This window comes from Lampetra planeri, chromosome 43 (assembly GCF_965212315.1).
Source record: "Lampetra planeri chromosome 43, kcLamPlan1.2.h2, whole genome shotgun sequence".
NCBI lineage: Eukaryota > Metazoa > Chordata > Hyperoartia > Petromyzontiformes > Petromyzontidae > Lampetra > Lampetra planeri.
Window position 1 is genome coordinate 4,795,559 of NC_136149.1, and position 24,175 is coordinate 4,819,733.

At 46.9% G+C, this 24,175-nt stretch overlaps 1 protein-coding gene across 1 annotated transcript in view; it reads right to left on the minus strand.

Moving 5' to 3' along the window:
- The window catches only part of LOC144732616 (uncharacterized), a 146,662-nt gene that overhangs the window by 64,269 nt on the left and 58,218 nt on the right, over positions 1-24,175 (minus strand). Inside the window, exons 2-12 of the mRNA XM_078614111.1 lie at positions 22,017-22,076; positions 14,709-14,798; positions 11,286-11,330; positions 8,749-8,793; positions 8,527-8,589; positions 6,689-6,742; positions 5,198-5,224; positions 3,402-3,479; positions 2,167-2,229; positions 1,202-1,237; positions 1,015-1,056 (exon numbers count right to left, since the gene is read on the minus strand). Of these exons, the coding sequence (XP_078470237.1) occupies positions 1,015-1,056; positions 1,202-1,237; positions 2,167-2,229; positions 3,402-3,479; positions 5,198-5,224; positions 6,689-6,742; positions 8,527-8,589; positions 8,749-8,793; positions 11,286-11,330; positions 14,709-14,798; positions 22,017-22,076 (603 nt within the window). The remainder of the gene's footprint in view (positions 1-1,014; positions 1,057-1,201; positions 1,238-2,166; positions 2,230-3,401; positions 3,480-5,197; positions 5,225-6,688; positions 6,743-8,526; positions 8,590-8,748; positions 8,794-11,285; positions 11,331-14,708; positions 14,799-22,016; positions 22,077-24,175) is intronic.

A 24,175-nucleotide genomic window follows, 5' to 3' on the forward strand; every position in this document is an offset into this window, starting at 1 on the left:
GCAGAGAGAGAGCGAGAGAATGAGAGAACGGGAGTTCCCCCTCCCCACACCCCCCACCCCACCAGCACTGAAATCGAGATAAAAAATTAACCCGTAAAAACAAAGTTTTTCACTATAAATCCTTTATATGCGTAGCGGCTAGAGTCCTCTCGTCCTCTGGCTTGAGATGGCTGCCACCTATGGGTCGGATGATTGCTTGCCACCATTAAGCAATTGGTAATTAAATATAATTTTTGTTTTCCTAAAAAGTGTAAAATTTTTGAAAAAAAATTTCGCGAAAATTAATTGTCACGCACAACGAGTCTGTGTGCAAAATGTCAGCTCGACTGGATCACGGGAAGTGGGTTAAAAAACGACCGAAAGATTTGCACGGTCGTAAGCGCGCAAGCAAGCAAGTGAACTTAATATAAAGGATTTAAAAATGAGCAGAATGCGTCACGAGAACAATCAATGAGGGAAAGAATCTATTCGTCGACGTTTCAGGCAATGGCCCTTCTCTGTAAAGTTATGCTACGAATGAGGGCCGTTGTTCGATACGTCGCCTCTTGCATATTTTCTTTGAAGGCCACGTTGAGATTGATGACCGTGATGAGTTTTTCTTTATTGTCATCTATCTGTTCATTGTGTGCTCATGCACCACTGCCAACGCAGCAGCAGCAGCAGCAACACAAGATAATTTGTGTAAAGGATGAGAGACAGACAGTATTCACCACAATGTAAACAAAGCTGATTCTTGCATCGAAACCAGACGCTGAATCACAACAACTCATCGATTACATCGCAAGGTAGCGAGTGGGATGTGGGAAGGGGGGGGGGGGCATTACACTTCTATTTATCACGATTTGCATGTAATTTGTATACATTTTTATTAAACATCTATTTTTAAATATGCAATTTTACAAGCACAATTTACTTCGTTTAGTGCAAGCATGGGAATTTATTTTAAATCAATTTTAATCTATGCATCGTTCGATATGCAGCTCCAGCCCAGTAATGATCACAGCAGCAACTCACCTTTTCACCCTTCTGTCCTTCAAAATTCAAACCCATGGAACCCTGTAAAGTGAACATTTGTGCAAATTACACACCCAACATTGACATGTCAACATTGACGGGCTTTTTTTTAGCATGCAAAAAAACGTGATTTCAATTTTGCGAATATTAACGGAGGCCATAAGAAATGTTTGAGCACCGCCGTTACCTTTGGGCCAGGGGACCCGGGTTGACCAGATGGGCCCTGCACACAACACACGACAGCATCCACAGAGATAGGCAGATGTTTTCCACGTTTCATGACCGGGTCCACCCTCTGAGCGTACACACGCCTTGAAAGCTACACCGCCAACTGACAGTGGCCGAAGCTGGGAATTGAAACCGAGTTCACTCCGTGTTCGGCCGCACCTCCGATGAGCGCGGTCGGCTACATACAGTGCGAAAGAAGTTCAACATACACGCACACAACCGCCGCACTACTGGAGATCAAAACACCCTCTCATTCCGCTTCTTCCCGCGCACTGCTCCACTTTGGAATTCCCTCCCGTCGACTGTTTCCCAAAGTTCTCAACCAATTCCAGAAATCTATGAACTGTTATCTTTAAAAATGTAAACTGTGTCGTTTCATCCTGTCCACTTGGCATTTTGGATCTCTGTGCCTGTGCTGAGTAACCGTGGTGAGCATGAAAATGTGCCACTGCTCCCCACACACATAAACAAGACATAGATCCCCCGTATAGCCTTCTACAGACTGTTTGGGCAAGTGCTGTTTGTGAGGTCAGCACGGCACACCAGAGGGCGGGTGGCCAGCATCACCGCCCAGCCGCCTTTGTCTGATGTGTACACATTACACCAGGTGTACTCTACGTGACTTTACCGAAAGACCCAAGAATATTACACCAGGTTCTCATTTGAGGCTGGGTCGACCTAGGGGAGGCCCAGGATCAGATCAGACAATCGTCACCGGTGTTGGCCGTGAGCGGGAATTGAACTCGGGTCGCCGAGTTCGTAGCGCAGAGCGCTAACCGCTGCACTACCGCTCCCTGCACAAATACAAAAAAGACAAAGACACAGACGCAACACTCACACATACAAAGACACGGAAAAATACACACGCACAAATGCAAACACTCACAGATCCACGCCGAAAGACAAACACACGCACAAACTCACAGGAAAACCTCTTTGTCCAGGTGGCCCAAATGGTCCTGGCAGTCCTGAGCTCCCAGGCTGCCCCTGAAACACAAACACACACACGCACATTATAGCATGTAAACACACATTATAGCATGTAAACACACATTATAGCATACAGACACAGTATAGCATACACACACACCTTATAGCATACATACAAACACACACATGATAGCATACACACAAACACGTTATAATATACAAACACACACATTATAGCATGCAAATACACACACACATTATAGCAAACACACATTATAGCATACACACACACATTACGGGGATCGCCATGGTTTGAAGGAGATAAGGGGCCGTCCATAAATGACGTCACGCGATTTTGGACGACTTTTGACCCCCCCCCCCCCTTCGTCACATGGCGTCACAAAGTGTCAGACCCCCCCTCAAATGTGACGTCAAAAAGCTCTGCCACCCCCCCCCAAAAAAAATAAAACATGCTTCAAATCGCTTTAAACTATTGTCATTGTAGTGCGTATTTAATATGCCGCTGCACTCTGATGTTGTAGGAGAAAACATTTATTAAAAAAGTCTATTTAATTAAGTAGAACGTGTTGTCTATATTTATTAAAAGTTGCGCATTTTGATGTGACGTCACATTTCTCACCCAACCCCTCGTCACACATCGTCACAAATGTCTGACCCCCCCGCCCCTCCCTAGGTACGTGACGTCATTTATGGACGGCCCCTAACATCAATCCACTGCGGCACCCTAAAGCAGAGATATCTCTCTACGTCTCTCAAGCAGAGATATACATTTCAGTATTTAGTTTACTGTTACGATTATACTAATATATAAATGAAATAACGTAACATTTATGTCATTATCAACTCGCTTCCAGAAGGGTTCTGCTAAGTTGTCCCAGTAGGGGGCGATGATGCTACGTGTTTACAATGGAGTAAAAAAAATATTTATTTGACAAATATCGATCATGGCACCAACACACGTGGCTTCCTCTTGGGATCCTCAAAAGGCGTGGGGCTCGATCTAAGAACCTCCGCAATAAGTGGCGAACGCTCCCGCTGGGCCGCGTCACCCCCACCGCTCCTCATGAACGTGTTGCTCTTCGTCGCCGGGACAATGTACATCCGCTTGATGTTATTTGGGCCTCAGAGCCTGTGTTCAGCAACTGGTGTGAACATTTGTAAAAAGTATAAATCTGTGACCTCGTGCACCACCAGCAAGCGAAACTCACGGGCTGCCCCGGAATTCCAGGAAAACCAGCGTCGCCCTTCTGCCCCGGAAACGAAGAAAAGAACTCTCCAGGATCGCCCTGCGAGAAAAAACAAACAAACACAAAGATGAAGTGGCGGCCTCATTCAACATCCTCTCATTGTTGCAGCGGCAGGCTCGCGGCCCCCGCACACGAACCCACTGCTACTGCCGATGTGACGGAAGACCCGTGGGCATTTTCATGACGATAACTTCCTAAGTGGCGGACCAATGCGTCCTCAAGGTTAGCCAAAGTAAGCGATCGCGTTTTACAGCGCCCCAGGCAAGATTTTTATATCCTTGCCCCAGGGTCTCTCACGGCCTCGCCAGAATTTTGTTCCGAATTTTCTGCTTTTGTCACGAGGCGTTTGCCAAGCAATCGACGTAGAATGGGGCAAACAAGGCCACTGCAAAATTGAGATGCGGAACAAAAAAATTATTTCGGTTGCGTTTTCTTAACAGCAAACAAACACAAAGATCCCCCTTGTAGCCTTAGCAGACCGTTGGGGCCAAGTGCACCTACGAAGGCCGGCACGGCACACGAGGCCGTGGGTGGCCAGCACCACGCCCGGCCACCTTTGGGCTCCCGCGTCGCGACGTTTACACGCCGCACCAGGTACTCAGTTGAGACCGATTCGACCTAAGGGAGGGCCCAGAACCGGTTCAGAACTTGGGCCACCGGGTTCCGTAGCGTGGCGCTCGCTAAACCGTGCCCGGAATCCAACGGTGGCTTTCCCGGGTCGGTCCACGTGCGTTTGTCATCGACGCGCACACCGCCGGTGTCGTAGCGCACGGCAAGGAGAAAAATGCTCAACGCGAAGCACCACCCAGACAGACGACGCTTGGATTTTGGGTGGGGAGGGGGGCGTTTGATCGAACCCATGGCAGGCTTGTACACCCTGGGCCGCATTGCATATGGGGTGGGTGGGGACGCCCTCTTTGTTTGTCTTTTCAATTCATTCCTTTTGCCGTTTTACCGCCACCCACGCCGAATGCCACGCGCGCCCCGACGCTATTCGCCCCGGCCACTGCAGGTCTCGCTTTTAAGTGCGACGTAAAAATCGAAAAGGGGGTTACGTTTAAAAGTCGAAGCACGCGCGGACGGTTATGGCCTCATCGACCAAATGGCGCTGGTGCCACGGTTTTGCATTTCGACCGTCATGACGGCTTTTTTATTTGGATTTTTGTGGGCTCCTTAAAACACAATTGCTCCCGGAGGCCCCTGCTTTAATCCATCCTCGTGCCGCCCCTATCCAATATTCAGGGGTCAATAAACAATCGCGCACACACTGCCGTCAGCCGAGCTGGCAAGAAGAGACCCGCCCACTGATGGGTAGTGAAGGGCGCTTTAGAATTACACGTGCAAACGTTCATCGAATGTGAACACGTTTGTGGTTATGCAAACTATAGAGTTTTATTCGTAGGTAGAGTTTGGTTTGCTTTGTCCCTCACATCCGCAATCGCGGGTGCATATGATTAATTCATTTATTTTTATCTTAATTATAAACTACTGAAAATAAATTCATAATTGTGTTCAGTTTGTGGGGGGCATTGCCCCACGCCCCCCTCAAACTCCGCCCATGGTTTTATTACATGGGAGTTGTCTGTATGATTTCGTAAATGTAATATCTTGGCGCGCCTGCATTGACAAGACACGGACACAAGGTGGCAACGTAGCCTAAATTACATTTACACAATTGGGAGCCACGGCGTCTCGGAGCACGATAGCTGTGGTTGGTGTTTTAATCGTAGAAGCACATGACAGACAGACGGCTTTACCTTCATGCCTGGCATTCCCGGTATTCCCTGCAAAGAGAAAACATATATCGTGACGCGACAACAGAGACACACACCCGTCAGAAACAGCTCGCCACGATGGCCTCGGTGCGTAAATATCAGCGTCTCCTCGCCGCTGATGTTTACACACCGCGAGATGCGGTCGTTTATTTAGGCCGAGTTTACCAAGTGGAGGCCTGATAGCTCATTCATCAATAATACTTGCATAGATTATTTTTTTCTTTTCAGGCCGAAGTGTTGGGTTTTTTTGTTGTTGTTTCTTTATAGAGCTTGTTCGCCACTGCCATTGCGGCTTCCACTCATTGACGTATTGTCGAGCGGAAGCCCAGAACTGGTTTAGATATTCACCACAGCTGTTGGACGCGAGCGAGAATTGAACTCGCGCAGGGAGCTAAAAACCACTTCCCCACCGCTCACCACTACGCCACCACTTTGTTCGCAACTCGCACACATGCAAATGCTGCAAGAATAAAAAAAAGTTTTTTTCATTCCTGTACGTGTCGATTTCATTAAGCTAGGCTGGGTTTAATTCACCCAAATGCCCGTCTGCATGCCAGGGATGCCTCGAGTAATTGTTTTGATGTTGGGCCAACTATTGTAATTCTAAACAAGTACACACTGCGCCTGTGCAAACGTGAAGCTGCTTTGGGGCACAGTGGCGGACATGATATCTTCCTCGCCCAGTTGTTAGTTCGATCCCAACCCTGACGCCTGCTGCTGAATATTTGGAGTTTGCGTGTTCTCCCCCGTGATCGTGTGGATTTTTCTCCGGGTTCTCCGGTTATTCCCCCCACATTTAGAATCAACTTTCGTTTAGAGTATTTGGCTGCTATACATTTCCACGTGATAAGCCACTTCGGAGAGATATCATTTGTGGACAGGTTGCTTCTAAAAAAAGAGCTATAGCTCAGTGTGCCTTACCTGGTAAAATCAAAAGATAAAGTGTTTTTCTTTAATGTATATTTTCTTTCAACAATAGCCTCCCAATAGTAATTGTTCAGTCACAATTACATCGATATAAAATAAGAAAGTGACTTGCACAGGCAGCATATTTTTTAAGAGCTTATTCTGCACTGGTGTGTAGAATTATGGGTCATGGGAGAATTATGGGTGATGGAATATTGCGGAGCATTATGGGTAGTAAACATTACAATGAAAACTATCCATAAATGTATGAATCAGATTTTAATACTCTCTTAATTATAATTAGGACTCTTTTCATTATAATAAAACAATTAAATGCATGCATAATAAATGTTTCATGCTGTGATAATTATAATTAGGAATGTCTTAACTATAATAAAGACATGAAAGCACGTTTAATTAATTTCGTAATGCTGTCTTAATTATAATTGTTCTTTTATATAAATTTTTGTTTTATGTGGAGATGCAGAACAGGGAAGTGGAGATGTTTATTTTATCTTTTTCAGGGTCTTTAACCTTCAAAGGATTTAAAAGACGGAAAGCACTTACCGTTGGGCCCAGTAATCCTGGTAATCCCGGACCGCCAGGATATCCTCTCTCTCCCTGTGGCAAACAAGGCAAAAGCCAGTGGTGTAAACTTGAGACGAAACTTTTCTGGTCTGTTGCTCTAGTTTTGTGTGCAGCACTAATCCCTCTGTTAAAACGTTTACTCACGAGGGTTAGCCACCACCTAGCCTGCTGTGTGTACGCAGGCTACGACAACACTCCTGAAACAAGAATGCTGTTGTTGTTGTTATTGTGCAGCTTAGGACTTTGTGGAAGGGATGACTTTTAAAACAAGTTTAAGTTATTTCAATTGATCGCCGAGGCTGCTGCTCATTTCCCAATTTACAGCCTTGGGCAAATTCGTAGAAATTCCACATTCGGAGAGGGGGGGGGGGTCATCCCCATATGACAACTGCTGCCAACGTCCCCAAAAAGTGGTGCCTATTTTATCGATCCTCGAGAAGATATGGGCTGAGGTGACCCCCAACCAGGAGTTGAACTTGCAACCTTCCGATTGCGAGCCACTCGCCCTACCGCCGGCTAAGGCTTTGTGTCCTATATTTATTTCGGTGCACTAAGTGGAATAGCAGCTGCATTCAGGCACTGTGTGAATGCAAGTCGCACGATGTATGGTACTGTAATAAGATTTGTGGGTCATGCGATCAGTGGTCAAAGAATTGGTTCGGAGTTGCTGGAGGCACGGCCTTTAAAATTTTGACTTACTTATAAGACAACAATGTCACAATATTAGAATCGTGTACACAACGTAAACAATCCATGATTCGCAAGGCAAAGGGGGTTTATGGAATACGTCAGCTCATGGTTTTCAAGAGAGAAACGGCGTGCGATTAGTTTACAACATGGCCAACTCGTAGCATATCGGCACGTTACACACACAGACTGTGGGACACCGCTTGGAGGTTGCATAACCCCCCGAGATAAGAATCTCAATGAAGCAGTGTGGCAAAATAGAGTTATAACCATTGCTAGTAAGGGTATCGTTTTCAAGATAAGGCTGAGCAAACTTCTTGGTAAACAAACTCATTAGTTATTGTTGTGGTGCTCTGCGAATCCTACATACACACATATATGGACCTCTGCTCAAGCTATTTTAAACCGTCAGCCAATGGGTTTCTAAGGAGGTTAAAGGCTCAGACTTGGAATGGTGATAATCCTCCTGCGTGTTGCTTTAGAGGGGTAAGGCAGTAGAATTGCAATGGGGCTCTACGTGTTCCAAATAAACTCAAGAGGGCCCAGAGTTGATTTGTCCTGCCTCTCCTCGCCCCTTCCCATGCCTCTTCAAAGCCAACCTAACCCATACCTTATCACTTATCAGCCTCACTTAGCACCTTGTCCAAATATATACCCTATGGTATCTAGAAATCTCATACATTTCATTTATTTTATCTTGCCTTGCAATGTTTATCATGTTTCTTCCCCCCCCCCCCGCCGGATACAGTATTTGTATTTCATTCACCTCCTGCAAGCCTGGAATGTTTCTCAGCCGCTATCATTATGATTTAATGGACGTTATGGACATGGCACGGTAATTTATGTTAACAAGAGTCAAATATTTAGCACGTGATTAAATAATGATGGATGCACTTTGCAAAATGAGCATGCCTTCCTGATTGCATTTGCGCAAAACTCTCTACAAAACATCCCCCCAGGCATAATTCTTTAGCACTCGCTTTAAATTGGTCATGTGCCACTCGATGAAACGGTACAGAAATACCCGGGCCACTGGCTCAGCGGGACCATCCGTGCAAATCGAATAATCTCAAACTCAAACGGTGCACGCAAGTAAAAACAACACTTAAAAGCCAGACTGGGGGCCTTACCTTAGTCCCATTGCATCCTGGGATACCGTGAGGCCCTTGAGGGCCATCTTGTCCCGGCAAACCCTGAAAATAAATAAAATGTAAAAAAAAAACAACTCAAAGTTTGATATTGTACATTTTCATATCTAGTCCAAAAAATATTTCCGCTTTGCTCATTTGTATTTACAGATTTAAACTAAAATATTGTGTTGGGTTTTATATGTATATATATATAAATCTTACCGGAATACCCGGTGTCCCAGGAAATCCTGGCATTCCTGGGGCACCCTGAAGGAAACAAAAAAACAACATTCACATGTATACTTTATCTAAATAAAAATGTTTTCAACTAAATTTAAAACACAAAAAAACCACAAGTGAGGTTCAGGGCAGGGGGGGGAAACGTCGGAGCAACCGGGGCCTACGCACCACCACCAACAACAAAAACAACAATTGACGATGATACTCAGGGGCATGCAGGGCAGCACTAACGAGCCCCAGGGCATCCAAATTATCCGGTGTTGATATGTTTTCCGCTAAATATATCCAAAAACTTGTTACTTTAAAAAAATTTTTTACTGCATTAAAGAGGACTATGTATGCATGTTTTACTTATTTCGCACCATGGCACGCAGCCAACCGTGATAATTGGAGGTACGGCAGAAGGACAACAAAATAAACAAGAAAAATCAGTTGTAAATAAATAAAAATTCTATCGAGATTCTAAAGGGGGCAGCTGCAGGAATGGTGGTGAGGGAGGCTCTCCGCCTCCCTCACCACCCTCCCTCTCTTCCCTTCTTTATATTGATCTATTCCTCTTACTAGCTCTTCTTCCTTAAACTTGATATTTTTTTACTCATATGTTTTGCAATAGTGTATCCCTTAAACTCCTATCCTGTCCGCATCCTTAAAACATTAACTATCCTTCCTCACCTGGCCTCCCTATCGCTATCATCACCCTTCCTTGTCATCCCTTTGCCTCCCCAACACTCAAACCCCATCCTCTTTTCCCCATCAGCCAATAACTAATGTCCAATTTATCATTCTTGTAAAGCGCTATGTAACATCCTAGATAAGAAAAGAGGTGGATTCGCAACGTGATCCTGCAACACTTCTTGTGGTACACTTTATAAACATTTGTAATCATGCGAAATGGGTCTATTATAGCAAACGCAGGCTTTTCAATAAGAGACAAAAATCCCCCATATAGCCTTAACAGACTGTTGGGGCAAGTGCTGTTAGCGAGCACCTATGAAGGCTGGCACGGCACACCGCACCAGGTACTCATTTGGGGCTGAGTCTACCTAGGGGATGCCCAGGACCGGTTCAGATAATCGTCGCTGATTTTGGCCGCAAGCGGGAATCGAACTCGGGTGGCCTGGTTCGTAGCGCAGCTAAACGCTGCACTACCGCTTCCTACTTCAGTAAGAGACAAAGACATACACACGTACACGCGGCACAGATATCGCTCCACGAGACTGTTACAATGTTGATGCCCTGTGTTGTAACCTTGGCTACACGATACGTGTTTATATCCGCGATAATTCCGACCCATATAATTAAATTAATACATTGAAGCAAAAGCACATGGACAAATACCAAGCCACCACCCACACACACACACAGACTGCTTACTGTTTGCTCATGAATTTGAAAACGCTAAGCGGTGCTGTGAAAGGGTTCCATTTGAGCGAAATTATCTCAGGCACCCGAGGTGCCTTTTTCCAAATAACATTTGCCGATTGGAAAAATATTAAGGCTGTAGTGGCCATATTTCACAACTCTGCATAACATAATAACACATGACACATTTTAACCCCCCCCCCACTCGCCCCTGCTTCTGGAAGATCTCCAGTGATTACGATAAAAAAAAATTGCCAGGCAGGCCCGACTCGGATGACACACACATTTTTGCTCCATATCGGCGTTCCGTCTCCTGAGAAGGCATTGGTTACGTTCATTACCTGGGAAGCCTGGGACAGAATGCCATGTGTGTATGTGTGTGTGTCCTCTTATTCATTAGAGAAAACGAAACAAATAGACCTATCTATGGTGGGGCCCTTATTTTGTGCGAGACCTAGGACAAAATTGACCCTTTGCCTACCTCGCCACACTCCCACACCCCCCTGTGAGAGGCCCTGCATTCATAACATCTGCCACAACACACCCACCCTCTAAAGGTCGCTGTCTACTCAGGGGGGTGTGGGTTGGGGAGAAACATGACAAAACGTGGACAAAAAATGTAAGCATCGTGAGAATTGCAATCTCGGAGCTTTTTGACCAGAGAAAATAAATCCAAGACAGAGCATTGCGGCCTTGCCTGAGGGATGACCTTGTGGAACTATGTCAACACTGAGCCATGCAAGTATACAGGGTAGATAAAAACAGACGCGGGCCAATAGAAATTATACGAGACCACGTTAAGTTGTGAAACACGACATTGTCGGCATTTGCGAAAATGCAGGATTCAACGTGCAAGTAGCAGGGCGTCTATTTCTTCGGTTTTAATAGATCCTCACACCCACGACGCACACATCGAATCGTGCGTGATTGAGATTCGCAGACGTCGCGTGAAATTCATTCACATGATTCCTGCCGCCACCGCAGTAACCACGATGCCAATAATAACAATAAAGTAAATCGTGACAATTCATCGAATCGCGAGTTTGGGGGGAGAGCCGCTGCACGCCTCGTATTTACTGATGGGAATTCTCAGAATCGACTTGCGGGAACAACGACTTTTAAGACGTCGTTCAAGATAATGTACTCAAGCAACTTACGCGATTTCCTTTTGGTCCATACGGGCCAGAGTCTCCACTGTCACCCTGAAAGTAAAAGGTCAAATAATGTTAGTGGAGGCACGTTCACACACATTGTTATTTCGTTACAGGTGTGCCACATCGCTCGCTGACTCGAGCCAACCATCAATCAACCGGCAGTTTCTCATCATGAGTTAAATTACTACGTGAAATGAGGCTGGTATTGCTGGCCATGACAGCATTTTTTTTACTTTACGGAATGTATGGTAATGTATATGCTTACATTGAATACCAACCTGTTAAGTATTTAACATTGTCTTAAGAAAGCTCAGAATTTAAACATACATATCGTGTAAGTTATCCTTTGCCAATAGAGGGTCGTGTTTATAAACAATAGGCAACATCTAAACCATATGAGAGAGTCCTTAATAAAACTCCCTACGAATTAAATCTTAAGCAGATTTGTAAAAAAAAACCAGTGTTAAAAAAAATTAAACTCATGGAGTGCAAATGTAACATCTTTATTTCCTTATTTACAATTCTTGAAGACGAAAAAAACCTCTACACTTTGCTAAGGGCACACCCTTTGCGGACAAGTCCCGCAAGCAATAGAAGAACATCCTTCTCATACGAAACTTGTGACTGTGCGTCAGGGGACGCTGACACTGGCATGTAAACAGTCCAGCCCTGTAAGCGAATGTTCGGAAATTTCAATCAAACGAGCATCTGGCACAGCAGGTATCTCATGTCACCTTCGAGAATCTGTGAGCCAGCCCACAAACACTCGAATCCAATGCAAACAATGCGGGCCGGTTACAAACTGCTGCCATGCGGGTCGCCCCGACACAACCTTGACCAAGTGTCTCGATACTAATAGGGGTTTTCCCCTTTTTTTTGCTTAATGTAAGCATGATTCCTTGCAAAAGGTGTCAGTTTTGTTGGCAGAAAAAAGGGGGAAAATCCTATTAGTATATTTTGGTACTGGCAAAGGAGGTCCCATGATGTAGCTGCTCAACCCGAGCTCTCATTACTCTGGTAGTTGCGTTGTCTTGAACTGTGCGCCTTTTGGCGTCATCTGGTCGAACACCATATGAGACTAGGCTCTAAAGAAAGCTGTCTCTGGTGTGGACCAATCAGTTTCAAAGACAATGCATAAATTATCAGAGTATTGTTTTTTTTTGCATTTGACTGCAAGTATTGTGGTTAATGTAAGCATGATTCCTTGCAAAAGGTGTCAGTTTTGTTGCCAGAAAAAAGGGGACAACCCCTATTAGTATATTTTGGTACTGGCAAAGGAGGTCCCATGAAGTGTCTCGATTGGTCGACGTTACACCGCCCCGTTTATTGATCTATTAATGGAAGAGGCCACTGTTCCCGCAGATGTTTTATTCCAGCGCTCATCTCTCCGTTACCAACATCAGCACGGAGGCTGGCAGGGGCACAATGACCTCTTTCAACGGGGTGGGTCGGCAAGATACGACTGTGCGACCCTCCTCTCCTTTCTCCCGACTCGCTTTTACTGAAAAAGCTACGGATGTTTTGTAACCCGCATACAATAATAATATGTAGGCGATAACGATATTTGTTATTCTAGTTGCACCGTGTAGTGGGTTTAGAGGAAGACAGTCTCACAGTGACATTATTAATAACAAATATTTAAAGGTGCAATACTCACGATGAAGTTACCATGTGCCTTGCTTTAATGGACATGTTCAGTTACAAACACCATCAGTAGCGCTACTAAATTTTACGCCGTGTGTATTCTTCGTAAATGTGTTTTCAATTGTAACAATTTTTGGCATTCATTAGTTCATCATTGGAATATTTTTGTCGAATAATTTTTTCTTAACATTTTTTGTCGATTCGGGGCCCCCCTTGTGGCCGACCGGGCCCCCCTATGCATCTTGTAACGCTGGCGCATAACCCCCCCCCCCCCCAATAGTTGCGACCCTGAATGCCAATACTCCATGTGCTCGCGTCGTGCAGAAGGGGCCCCACAGCTTGCCACGTTGTTTCTTTGGCACAAACAACGCCGTTAAGAGGCCAATGGGAGGAGAGCCTCTCCTCATACTGCAGGCAAAACTACTTTTCTCAACAGCGAACTTTAGAAAGGGGCCCCACAACTGATTAACCTGACCCTGGTGGCCATGTGGTTGAGAGTGGTTTGCGCCGATAGAACACAAGCAGAGGTTGCGAACTTTGTTTCTCCTGCTGCCTCTTGCGCTCCGGCGGGCGATGAATATCGTTTCGCTGTTGATCGCTCTGACTTTATGGCGCTGATTAGAGCTCCTGCTGCTTGACCTTAACTTAAAAATGTAATCGCCACTTGTTTTGCCGGAAGATAAACGATTGCATTTGGGGGCCGGGTGGCGGGGGACAATATGGGTTCCAGGAAAAACTCCCACTTGCTCTACGGATGGGAGTCAAACTTTTCAGGACGGACATCGAAACAAACCACACGTTTGGTGAACTACACAATTAAAGATGCGCTTCACTGGGAAAAGAAAAGTCTTCGTCAACCACGCTCTATCTACCGCTGGAAAGAAGACTTCTCACCGGCTCTCGCTATTCTATCTCTCCTTTGGACGCCATTCCGTCGCCAGCGTTTTGTCCTTGAGCCGTCTCATAGGCGAGATGTGTCCCCGCCCAAAGCCCACTCGCAATTCCATACGAGTCAAATAACGTCGCTGCCAAACAACCGGCTTGTTTTGAAAAACATGTGCTCCTCCCCTTTTGTTTCTTTTGAATCAGATAGTATTTTTTGCAAACAAATTCAAAGTGAGGATGAGGAGATGGCGTGACAAGAACCTTGGAATATGTCCCACAGGCCGTTGTCTGCCAAGGAGGTAACGGGCTACTGAAGTTGCAGAAAAGGATTTTACTCTAACGTTTGGTCGGGGGGGGGGGCGGAGGTCTTCAAATCAATGTCAACTTTTCAAGACTGGGTCATTGCCTTCCAGAAATGTTCGTTAATAATTCTTAGAGCACTCATTAACAGCATGGTTTGCAGTATATATAATAAACTTGCTTCATGGAGCATGATAATGTAATCATTCATAGCTATTGAACTGGGGTAGTCATTATGAGTACAAATATATTCATCAGCAAAAATATTTTTAAATATGGTAAAAAATATCAAATATAATGTTGAGGCCTATGGTCAGGCTTTTTCTGGTTAACGCTTCCCTTGATTCTTCCTTTAGAAGGACCATTGCACAAAAAATCACCTAAGATTAACATTTTGCCTCTTTAGAGCATTGACATTGACCAATCCATCACAGAGTTTTATGTCACAAGAAAAATAAATTGGTCAGAGCGAACGTGGCGCATCTGTGTGTGTGTGTTTTAATGGTGATGGGAGACCACAGTGGCGCAGAGCTGGCAAGGGTTAAGAGGTCGGGAGGAAAGGGGCCACAGGCGAGGTGTGGAGATCATCGAACGTGCCTTGGGACCCCTCAGGCCCGGCTGCCCCTCGGGCCCCGGAAATCCTGGAAGGCCTGAAGGCCCCTGCAGCCCAGGAAGGCCCCTGTCTCCCTGCATTCACAAACACCCACAACAAAACCCCAACGTAAATCACGGGCGGCAAACACACACGCAAAAAGAAGAGAAAACAAAGCAAACAAACCGACGGGCCCTTTTTATTTACCGGTTCTCATCCTGGTCAGCTCACAGCTCGAAATAAAAAGCCCCCTTCTCTGTGCATATTTTTAGCCTGACATCACAGCATCCTGTTAAGGAGCATTTCAATTGGAACAATGCTGTCTGTCTTTTGGAGGAGTTTTTTTTTGTTCGAGCATCCGAACAAGGGGGCATTTAGTTTGTTTGCAACACACAAAAATGGACTGCAGCTACCAGGCTCAAATCTGGAAGAAAAAAGAAATTGCGATGCTTTCAGAATTCAGAACTACCAGACATCTCCCCAATGTATAACGACTGGAACTTTACAAAAGCCCTTCACTTAAAAAAAACTCCACATCATTCGTAATATACCCCACAATAAATTCCTCACCCTCACCCGTAAATGCAACCATGGCACTCCAGTTCACAGATTCCCCCCCACCACCACCACCGGCTCGCAATCCGGTCTCGAGTTAACTACGAGAGATCGCCCAAATTACTTGGATATATAATGAGTTGTGTAAAAAAAGGCCTATACCCTTATCTGGCATAAAGATGTTCAAGCACCACCATAGAGACACGAATTACAAGGCATCAAGTCTGCATTAGCCACACCTACTTGCGGCCAAAAAAAATAAAATTAAAATAAATATGCTTCGATAATGTACACATTAGTCATTGAAACTGATTGGCATGCACCAATGCTATAGAAGACAGGATGCCAAAAGGTGAACAGTAGAAGGACAGTGCAAACATGATCAACAACACCCATTTCGTCCCGATGATGGACTTGCCCAGCATTTAGGCACTCATTATCATCATCAGCAGCCATGGTTAATCCACTGCTGGATGAAGATCTATCCAAACAGTCACGACCTCTTAGGGTCCTGCGATGTGATAATCCACTCGGCATCTGCAAACGAGCGGATTTAAATCGCTCCATCTCTGCGATCACCTCGGACTAGATGCTCTAGAGCCACTATGAAACTGCATTGTACCGTAGGTCTGGCACCACTAGTTTAATTCCCCGGCCCTATTCAGGCTTCAAGCCTCGGGCCTAAAACAAGTTTATGTACTCCGGGCACTGACTGTGACCTTACTTACCGCAAACAGCCAATTACGGACCGGCGTGTTTGTGCAGTCATGTGTGACCTGGCTGATACCACCACACTGACCACACATGCATTTCACTCACATGCCCTGGGGCATTGACCTGGTGTTTCAGAGGCGCTGGCTCCAGTACCCAACATGGGCATTAACCTCAGGCCTGGCCAGTCACCTCAGCCTGCCCGAATACTCAATGATAATAAAACTGGCCAGGTGGCCCCAGCGATAGAGCGGACAGCTTCGCAATGCAAAGGTTTCGAGTTTAAATCATGGTTGGGGGTTTGACTCAGCCCTTCGCCGAGCAAAATAATCTATTTCAAATTGATGAATCGATGCATTGTTAAACGCCCCCCCCAATTCCGTTTTCTGGAGCGCACAGTGAAGTGACGGAATATGCACAGCAAGCTCGATTTCAGCTCAGCAGTGGCACTTTCCCACCGTTGCCCTTGTACACATGGTTTACCGTATGTTTGGTTCGATGCTCCACGTGCCATAGGATCCGTACACATGTGTTTTTCATTGCACTAATATGAGGGGTGGAAAATTGTTTTGGTGGAGTCCCCACGGTCTGCCCTGGTTCACGGCGGCAGTCAAATGTTTGCAGCCAAATTTTCCTCGGCCAATGCAGTTGGATGACCTTGCGAAAAACAATGGGGTTGCGTATACGTGAAATGCTTGACAAGCTACCATGAAATAATATAACTGATAAAACATTTGTTGAGTGAGAGTTCCCTTTGACCAAATTACCCCGTGTTATTAGGATTTGGCTACTTGATGGGCAAGAGGTGGCAATACAGCAACGGATTCTTTAATGTATTTGTGTGAAGCTTTGAGTGTCTCCTCTCCTGTATGTAACATTTCCATGAGTACTCGGATTTCCTCCCCCACACAAACTCATTCGTGGAAATTGCCAAACATCCCAATAATGCGGGACCCTTCTGAAAATAAAGAGTCTTAAGTCTCAATGAGGCTTTTTTGGGGGGGTAAACAAAGGGCCTTTGCATAATGTACAACAATAGAATGCTTTCAAAATACTAACCTTTCAATATAAAATATAAAAAAAACTGAACAAGTCGATTTTTTGTTTAATTGGCCACTTTCTGCCAACTGTGGCTCAGTGGGAGAGCGAAAGTCTCACAATCAGAGAAGTCCGCGGTGGTGCTCTTACGGATGGCCTCGCCCCCCCCCCCCCCCGCCCGCCCATAGCAATGTGGAATTTCCACCATTAACTCAGGGCTGGGAACAAGAGAAGAGCAACAGTGTCTCAATGCTCTTTAATGGGTTTTTCATTGTCAAGGAATCTATAACTTTGACCCTTTGTTGTCGACCTCTGAAGGGCAAGCAAGGACAATCTGATCGGAAGCTCGGCTTCATTCGTAAACACGACACTCAGCACACACCTCGTCAGATAGACGTGGGACGGGAGAACTCCGCTCTGAGACTCATTAGCCACAGAAACACCCACGGACTTCCCGCAGAATCGCAAACAGCTGCAAAAATTCACATTCTGCGCGGAAATCCCTCCAGCGGACAAAGAATGTGTTGATCTCATTCGTCCACATCTGCCGAGTGTTTCGTAGCGCTAAGGGCACCGCTCTAGCAGGACGTGTTCTTACGTCGCGCATGCGCTCACGCTTTGGTGTACTGCAGTACCACCAACACATCGTGCCGTGGTGCAATTGTGCAGAATACGAGCAACGAATTGCGAGGTCATTCCTATATGCAAAGCATGCTGGGACTCTTCATGTATGCATGCATGTACGTTGAACTTCTTTCACACCGTACGTAGCCAACCGTGCTAATCGGAGGTGCGGAGGAAGGACAACGAACTAAACACAGGAGGGTCCTGGTGTGTGTTTGCTGTGGGAGACACTTGTGCATTCGTGTTATGGTTTCAGTAATGTTCAACGTGTAGCGAAATGTCAGCTCCAGCAGTTTCTGTGAATTACGAGTGAAGCCATCACCATCTGCGTGACGGCTGCAAACAAATGGATTTCACAACGTGCAACTTGTGCGTCAACAAATCCAAATGAAGTCATTCATCTCATTAAGAAGACTCCAAGGATTATGACTGATTGCCCCTTAGCCTTTTTACCCACTTTCAGGCCAGAATATCAGAAGCAGTGATGACCGATCCACCGCTCGATGTCAGCCTCCTCGCAAAGCCGTCACCATCTCCCACAGTGCTGTGACAGCGCAATCCACGGAGATTGCTGCACAGGAGCTAGATGTGTGCTCCCATCTCCAGTCGGCGTCTTCCTGGGTGCATTCCTTCATTTGGCCGCCGTTCCATTGTGAGTCTCAACCACCACCGTTTATTTGTACTTTGCTTATCAATGTATCATTCAATTCAAGAAAAAGAATCCTGCCCAAGCCCTATTTAGCGTGTTTTCTTCACGGTCAATGCGACATCTCGAACGTGCGCATACATCAGAGGCAGAATCTTCATTCAGACTGGAGGAATCCGATGAGCTATGAAGCTCTTTGTCACAAATGTCCAGGATACATACCTCATTATCCACGTGCTCCTCCTGTGCATTTTATTCGAACGATTGAGATCAGAGGGGGGAAATAGCGCCCGCCCCAAGGACTCTCTCTTGCATCCACGTTTCCGTGGACCCCGTCAGGGATTGCTCATCGTTGAGATAAGAAAAAAGACAAGCGAGCGGTAGGCGGCAGCATGGACGCAGCCAAATTTGCAGTTGACAGGGCCGCAGAGATTGAGAGATTATCCCACGTTCTCATTAGCCTCAGTTTTTGAATGCGGTCACGGCAAAGCGAGCGGACGCCAAACTGCGGCACCGCCGGCCGGGGCTTGCTTGCGTCGAGAGCTCGGCGAGCGCCTGATCGATTTAAGACGCAAGCTTCCCAATCATTTGGACCCACGATGAACGGCGCGCGTGTGTGTACGCACGCAGGCAGCGGTGCGGCGGTGTGGGAAAGCGCGATCCTTGTTCTTTGTTCTTCGTTCACCAAGAGGCTTGGCACCGCAGATTAATACTTTTGGTCTCTGTGCGTTACGTGATAACTTTTGTGGAGGGGGGCGGGAGGGGGGGACAGGGGTTAGAACTCGGGGTATCCAATATCTGTTCCGCACCCCCATGACCTTCTGCGTTTGTCTTTACGCCGTTTCGCATTGGAGATCGAACCAAACTCGATGAACGGTTGGGTGGGTAACGGTACGTTGATTCCGTTCATTTACATTTATTCTGAGGGACTCAAAAGCCATGACGTCCATTTTCGCCTAGATTAGGGTATTACTCGTGCTTAAATTTAGCATTCGCAATGATGACTCGTTCGATGCCCCAACAACAGATCGCTGAGCTTATTATTTGGAAATGCTGCCGCTGCCACCGCCGCTGCGTTGGTGGTGGTGGAACACAATCAACAACAACACCTCAACGCATTCGTCAATAACAATGCGGCCTTAAAATAAGTAACATCTGTCACAGGTGACGTTTTAGGACGACGGTCCCGTCCTCATAAGCAACGAAGGCAGGCCCTCCCTTTATAGGGCAGCGTCATTTACAAACACGCTGAGTTTTCACCGATCGGCGCTGCGCGATGGGAGTCTTCCAGGGTGGAGCACAGTTGGGGGGTCATCAGATGCAGTGCGCCGTGTCCCACTTCCCCTTCGCAGAGCTTGCTTCCCGTCGCCTGGCCTTCAGCTACACACGTCTGCAAACGGGCTCAATGCACGGCGTCCCGCTTTGCCTATGCTCGTTCCATACCAAGGGCGTCGGCTTCACCAACACGCCCAGAGCACCCATCACAAAGCGGTGGGTAAACTTGTGGGGACGCGTTGCGCGCCCACCTGCGCGTGTGACAGCTGGTGCCCCTCACCCCCGCCCCCCTCCCCCCCCGCCCCCCCTCCACCCCCACCCGCTCCCCCCTCCACCCCCAGTGCTCTCGGACTTGAGACGAAAATTTGCGAAAGTTGAGATTTTACTGCCGGATAGCGCGGCCGTGCCTTTGAATTGCTCGCGAACACCGACTGTTATCGCGCCAACGACGTGAAGTGAATTGCCGCAGTTAGGCGGTGCAACGCGCGTGTAATTGCACATTCAGAAAATCCTGCGGTTTGAGCTAAAGAATGTTTTACAAATCTTTTAATCTTTTTCGCTTTAAATAGTTTTTTTCTTTTTACTCGTCGGCCTTGTGTGCCTACAGCAAGCCTACAGCCAGGGTTTACGTGCTGCGTGTATACCTTTCCTGTTTTTTATGCGCCTGGCAGGCTGCGTTAAATCGAAATCGCAGACGTCCTTCCAATACGCGCGTGTGCACACACACACAACCAGAGGCCTTCCGTAACGCATTTTTAAAAAAAACAGCAGCCGGCCTCTTCAATTAACCTCCAAAAGCACTGCCGATAAACCAGGGACTTGATGTTCCGCTGTTCTAACTGGGCACGCAGCAACACAATCCTGTAACAAATGTAATTAAGCTATCGTATCTGAGCAAAGGCAGGATAGCAGTGAAGTGATATTGGGCTTTCGTATGTGCTGTATGCGTACAACAGCTGCTAACAATGACGTCAATTCGAGAAGTTTCTCTCTCTCTGAACGGGCACATCAACAGCCAGAACAGAAATGTGTACGGGAAAGAAACGAACTATTGCATATACGCAACGAAGTTGTCTAAGCTAGGCGATTCTAGTCTATTCTACTCTGCTTAGGAGCTAAATCCTAATGTCGAGGTCTGCTGCTGGTTACGACAAGAGGGCTTCAGCAGAAAGAGAGTTCATGTCGTGTTGCTCTTCCTCCTGCTTCGTTGAAGGAGTGCAGACCACAGCGGGGTTCCTGTGCGGTCCATAGTTTTGGTTGTATGGCCACAATCACATTCCTGTGGCTTGTCTTGAATGTGTTCCGATGAGTAGCTAGGTATCTCGATGCGCTCTCTATCTATCTCCGTGTGTCTGGCTTCATCTTACGTACGGCAATACTGCCCACTCGTGAGATGAGGTGGAGGTCTGCTGCTGCTCGCTACAGCGATAGGCCTTCAGCAGAGTTCATGTCGTTTTGCTCTTCATCCTCCTCCATTGAAGGTGCACAGCAGACCAAAGTGGGTTTACTCTCCCGTCCACAGTTTGGGCTGCAATGTGGCTTTGTACTCTTTGGTTCTTTCGGTAAATTCACGTAGGTAGAAAAATAAAATAAAAATGTTACCTACGTGACTTTACCGAAAGAATCAAAGAGTGTGGATTCCTGCAGTCACGAAAGCTTCAAATCAAGATCGATGTGGCTTTGTCTTTAATTTCCCATTCGCGAAGGAGATGATCCTGGCGTGCAAACGATGCTGGGATGGGTGGGAGACGGAAAAGCCCCCCTTCTCACGCTGGCGCCACCGGTTATGCGTTTTCACGTTGCCTTCAACACAACTAATACCGTCATCGAGCCGATGTCATGAATTTAAATCCAGATTGGCAACGTGATCTTGACATGCAAACAATTCTGGGATAACTGTTATATTTTCCGAGTGAAGATGCTACTACATAGTAGTATGTATATATACACGTGTGTGTGTGTGTTAGCTTCTGGTCGACTCAGCCTCAATTGAGTACCTGGTGTGATGTGTAAACATGGCCACTGGGGAGACAAAGACGGCCGGGCATAGTGCTGGCCAACCCACCCCTCGCATGTCGTGCCGGCCGTGATAGGTGCTCGCTAACAGCACTTGCCCCAACAATCTGTTACGGGGAATCTTTCTCTTTGTGTTAGCTACGACAGCTGATAACTGTCACTAACAGCTGCTCGATTTGCTGCAGGTCAACATAGCCCATGGGTCACGATTGCGACACTGAGCGTTGTAAATCTCCACCGAGCCTTGGCGAAGGTCCCGAGGTCAAAACGAAGGTCAAGTCAAATTCACGGTGTTAGCGCAGGCGCACGTGCACACACAGGTCACGCGCGTAAAAAACGTACACGCGAACACTCGCGCGATGAGTTCCGCTCCGTTAGAAGTGAGAAACTCAACACTGATTTAGCTAAACAAATAACCGCTTAGAACAACGATGGCTTAAGCACTTACCCGGTCTCCTTTCACTCCGCTGCAGTCACATTTAGACCCCGGAGAGCAGCCATGGCACGCCTGCAAAACAAAACCACGTCAAAATCATCAGTGCTCATTCTCCTGCCAAACCTTCAACCCAAACGGGGGTTACATTTTACAATGGAAACCGGCACACGCAACGGTGACAAGCTTTCAGAAACTGAACCCCCACGCGATGGGAAAAGCGATCCCACAGGAATTGTGGGGCCCCCCTCCCTTCCCACACCGCCCCCTCGGCGAGCTGAGTTAGAACTGCGTTTGGCCGCTTTGACGGCATTGGCGTTTGCGATCATCGTCAAACGGTGCTTAACGCCGAAAGCGTTCGCAGCTGGAATTTTACACCGTGGTTCCATTTTGCCGGTCCGGCCCACCCGACCAGGCCGTGTTTGACCTTCTCCACTGCCCCCCCACCCCCCCACCCCCCGTAGGGCAGGCTGCCTGCGAACGGAGAAACACGATAAACCGCGACGATAACATCTCCCATGGTTCCAAGGCACGCACGGAGGGGCAACTTGGCCGACTCCGTACGTCGTGCTTACCGCTCGAGGCTAACATCGTTGGAGGGGAGGGGGGGTCGGCGTTGGGGGGGGGGGGTACTTATTTTTCATTTCTGTAACATACTGGACAGGGAAAAAGAGCTGCGATTTAAAATGACTCAAGATAAGCACCCCCTTCTCGTAGCAGAATGATGTTTCAGTCAGATGACGATGACGACAATGACGATGATGATGATGATTTCAGGCAATATCTCTTCATCAGAGTGAAGAGAGTTGCGGAGCAAAGAGGTCGACCGACGTCAACTTGCAGATTGTCTTTCATGCCGCGGGGCCTTGAGAAAACTTGGGAACACTGTTCATTATCGACTTTCTTACAAAACTCGTTCGTGTTCTACCCAAGCCTCGCAGTATAAATAAACTGTGATCTCGTTTGTTAATCTCCACCCACACCCCCCCCCCGGCTCCTGACCTGCCCCCATCTCGCTCTTCTCTGAAGAGAGGCTTGATGCACAAAGCATGAGGCCGCCGCTGTGTATATTTCTCATTGTGAGGCAAGTGAGTTTGAATCTGCTGAGTTTTCTTTTTGAGCTACGCCTGCGCACGGCTGCCAACGTCAAATCCCTTCAAAAATGTTCGTCCAATTTCGAGCTAGTAGTCATTCTCAGACTTGTTTGATGGGATAGGAAAGCCCACCACACAATCAACAACATGTGCAATGGATATTCTCCACTTGTGCTGCAACGAAACCTTCATAAGCAGCCCAGACAACACCAGAAGTTTAATATCACTTTCTTTCCCAAAAAAGAAAAAGTGGAATGGACACAAAAAAATAATCCCTTTGGAATGACATTGAATTCCCTTTACAACTTGTTTTGGAGATGATTTGAACGGTCTATAATGCAATGCAGCTGTCAATGGGAGAAAAAAAAATTTTCACCTAAAAAATGTGGGCTCATCAACACCCGTTTGAGCCGGGAAAACACCACGGAGACATCACAGGGTGCTTTGGAACAACCGTTGTGTTTAGACCGGGGCGGAAATGCTCCCAGATGTGGAACATTTTCCAATCGAACGCTCAACACGGGGTTGACAGAACAACAAATGTGCGTGGCAGCTGCAGGCGGGCAAGTACGGCGGGTTGAATCGCAGCCACAATTCAATGCGAATCTCCCGGTTCCCAGGCTGCGTGCGTTTTCACCGCGGCAATCGCCCGCAGCGAGCCAATTGTGAAACATCGCAAATGATGATGTGAATTTTTTTTTTTTCAGGTGCACATCTGAATAAACGCCGCTCAGGGTTGGGAAATGTACTATTGTGATCGTCTGCCGTGCGTTCAAGCGCCCCGGCTCCCCTGCAACGGTAATGAATATTTTTCCGTACGGAAAAGGCCCTCATGGCAAATCAGGCGAGCGAAACGCACAGTACGCTGCACAGCTTTGCCCACCACCCCCCACCCCCCCCCCCAATATGACACATAAATTGGCATGAATCGCAGCGTTTGTTTGGAAATGGACGGATGGTGGCCATCGTATCGGCGCCCGCCCTGCATTCATCTCCCCGCTATTCAACTGTGCAATCGCGGTCCGTGGGCTTGCAGTGATGAGCGTGAAGAAACACTCGGAAATTGGCGGAAAAACACCT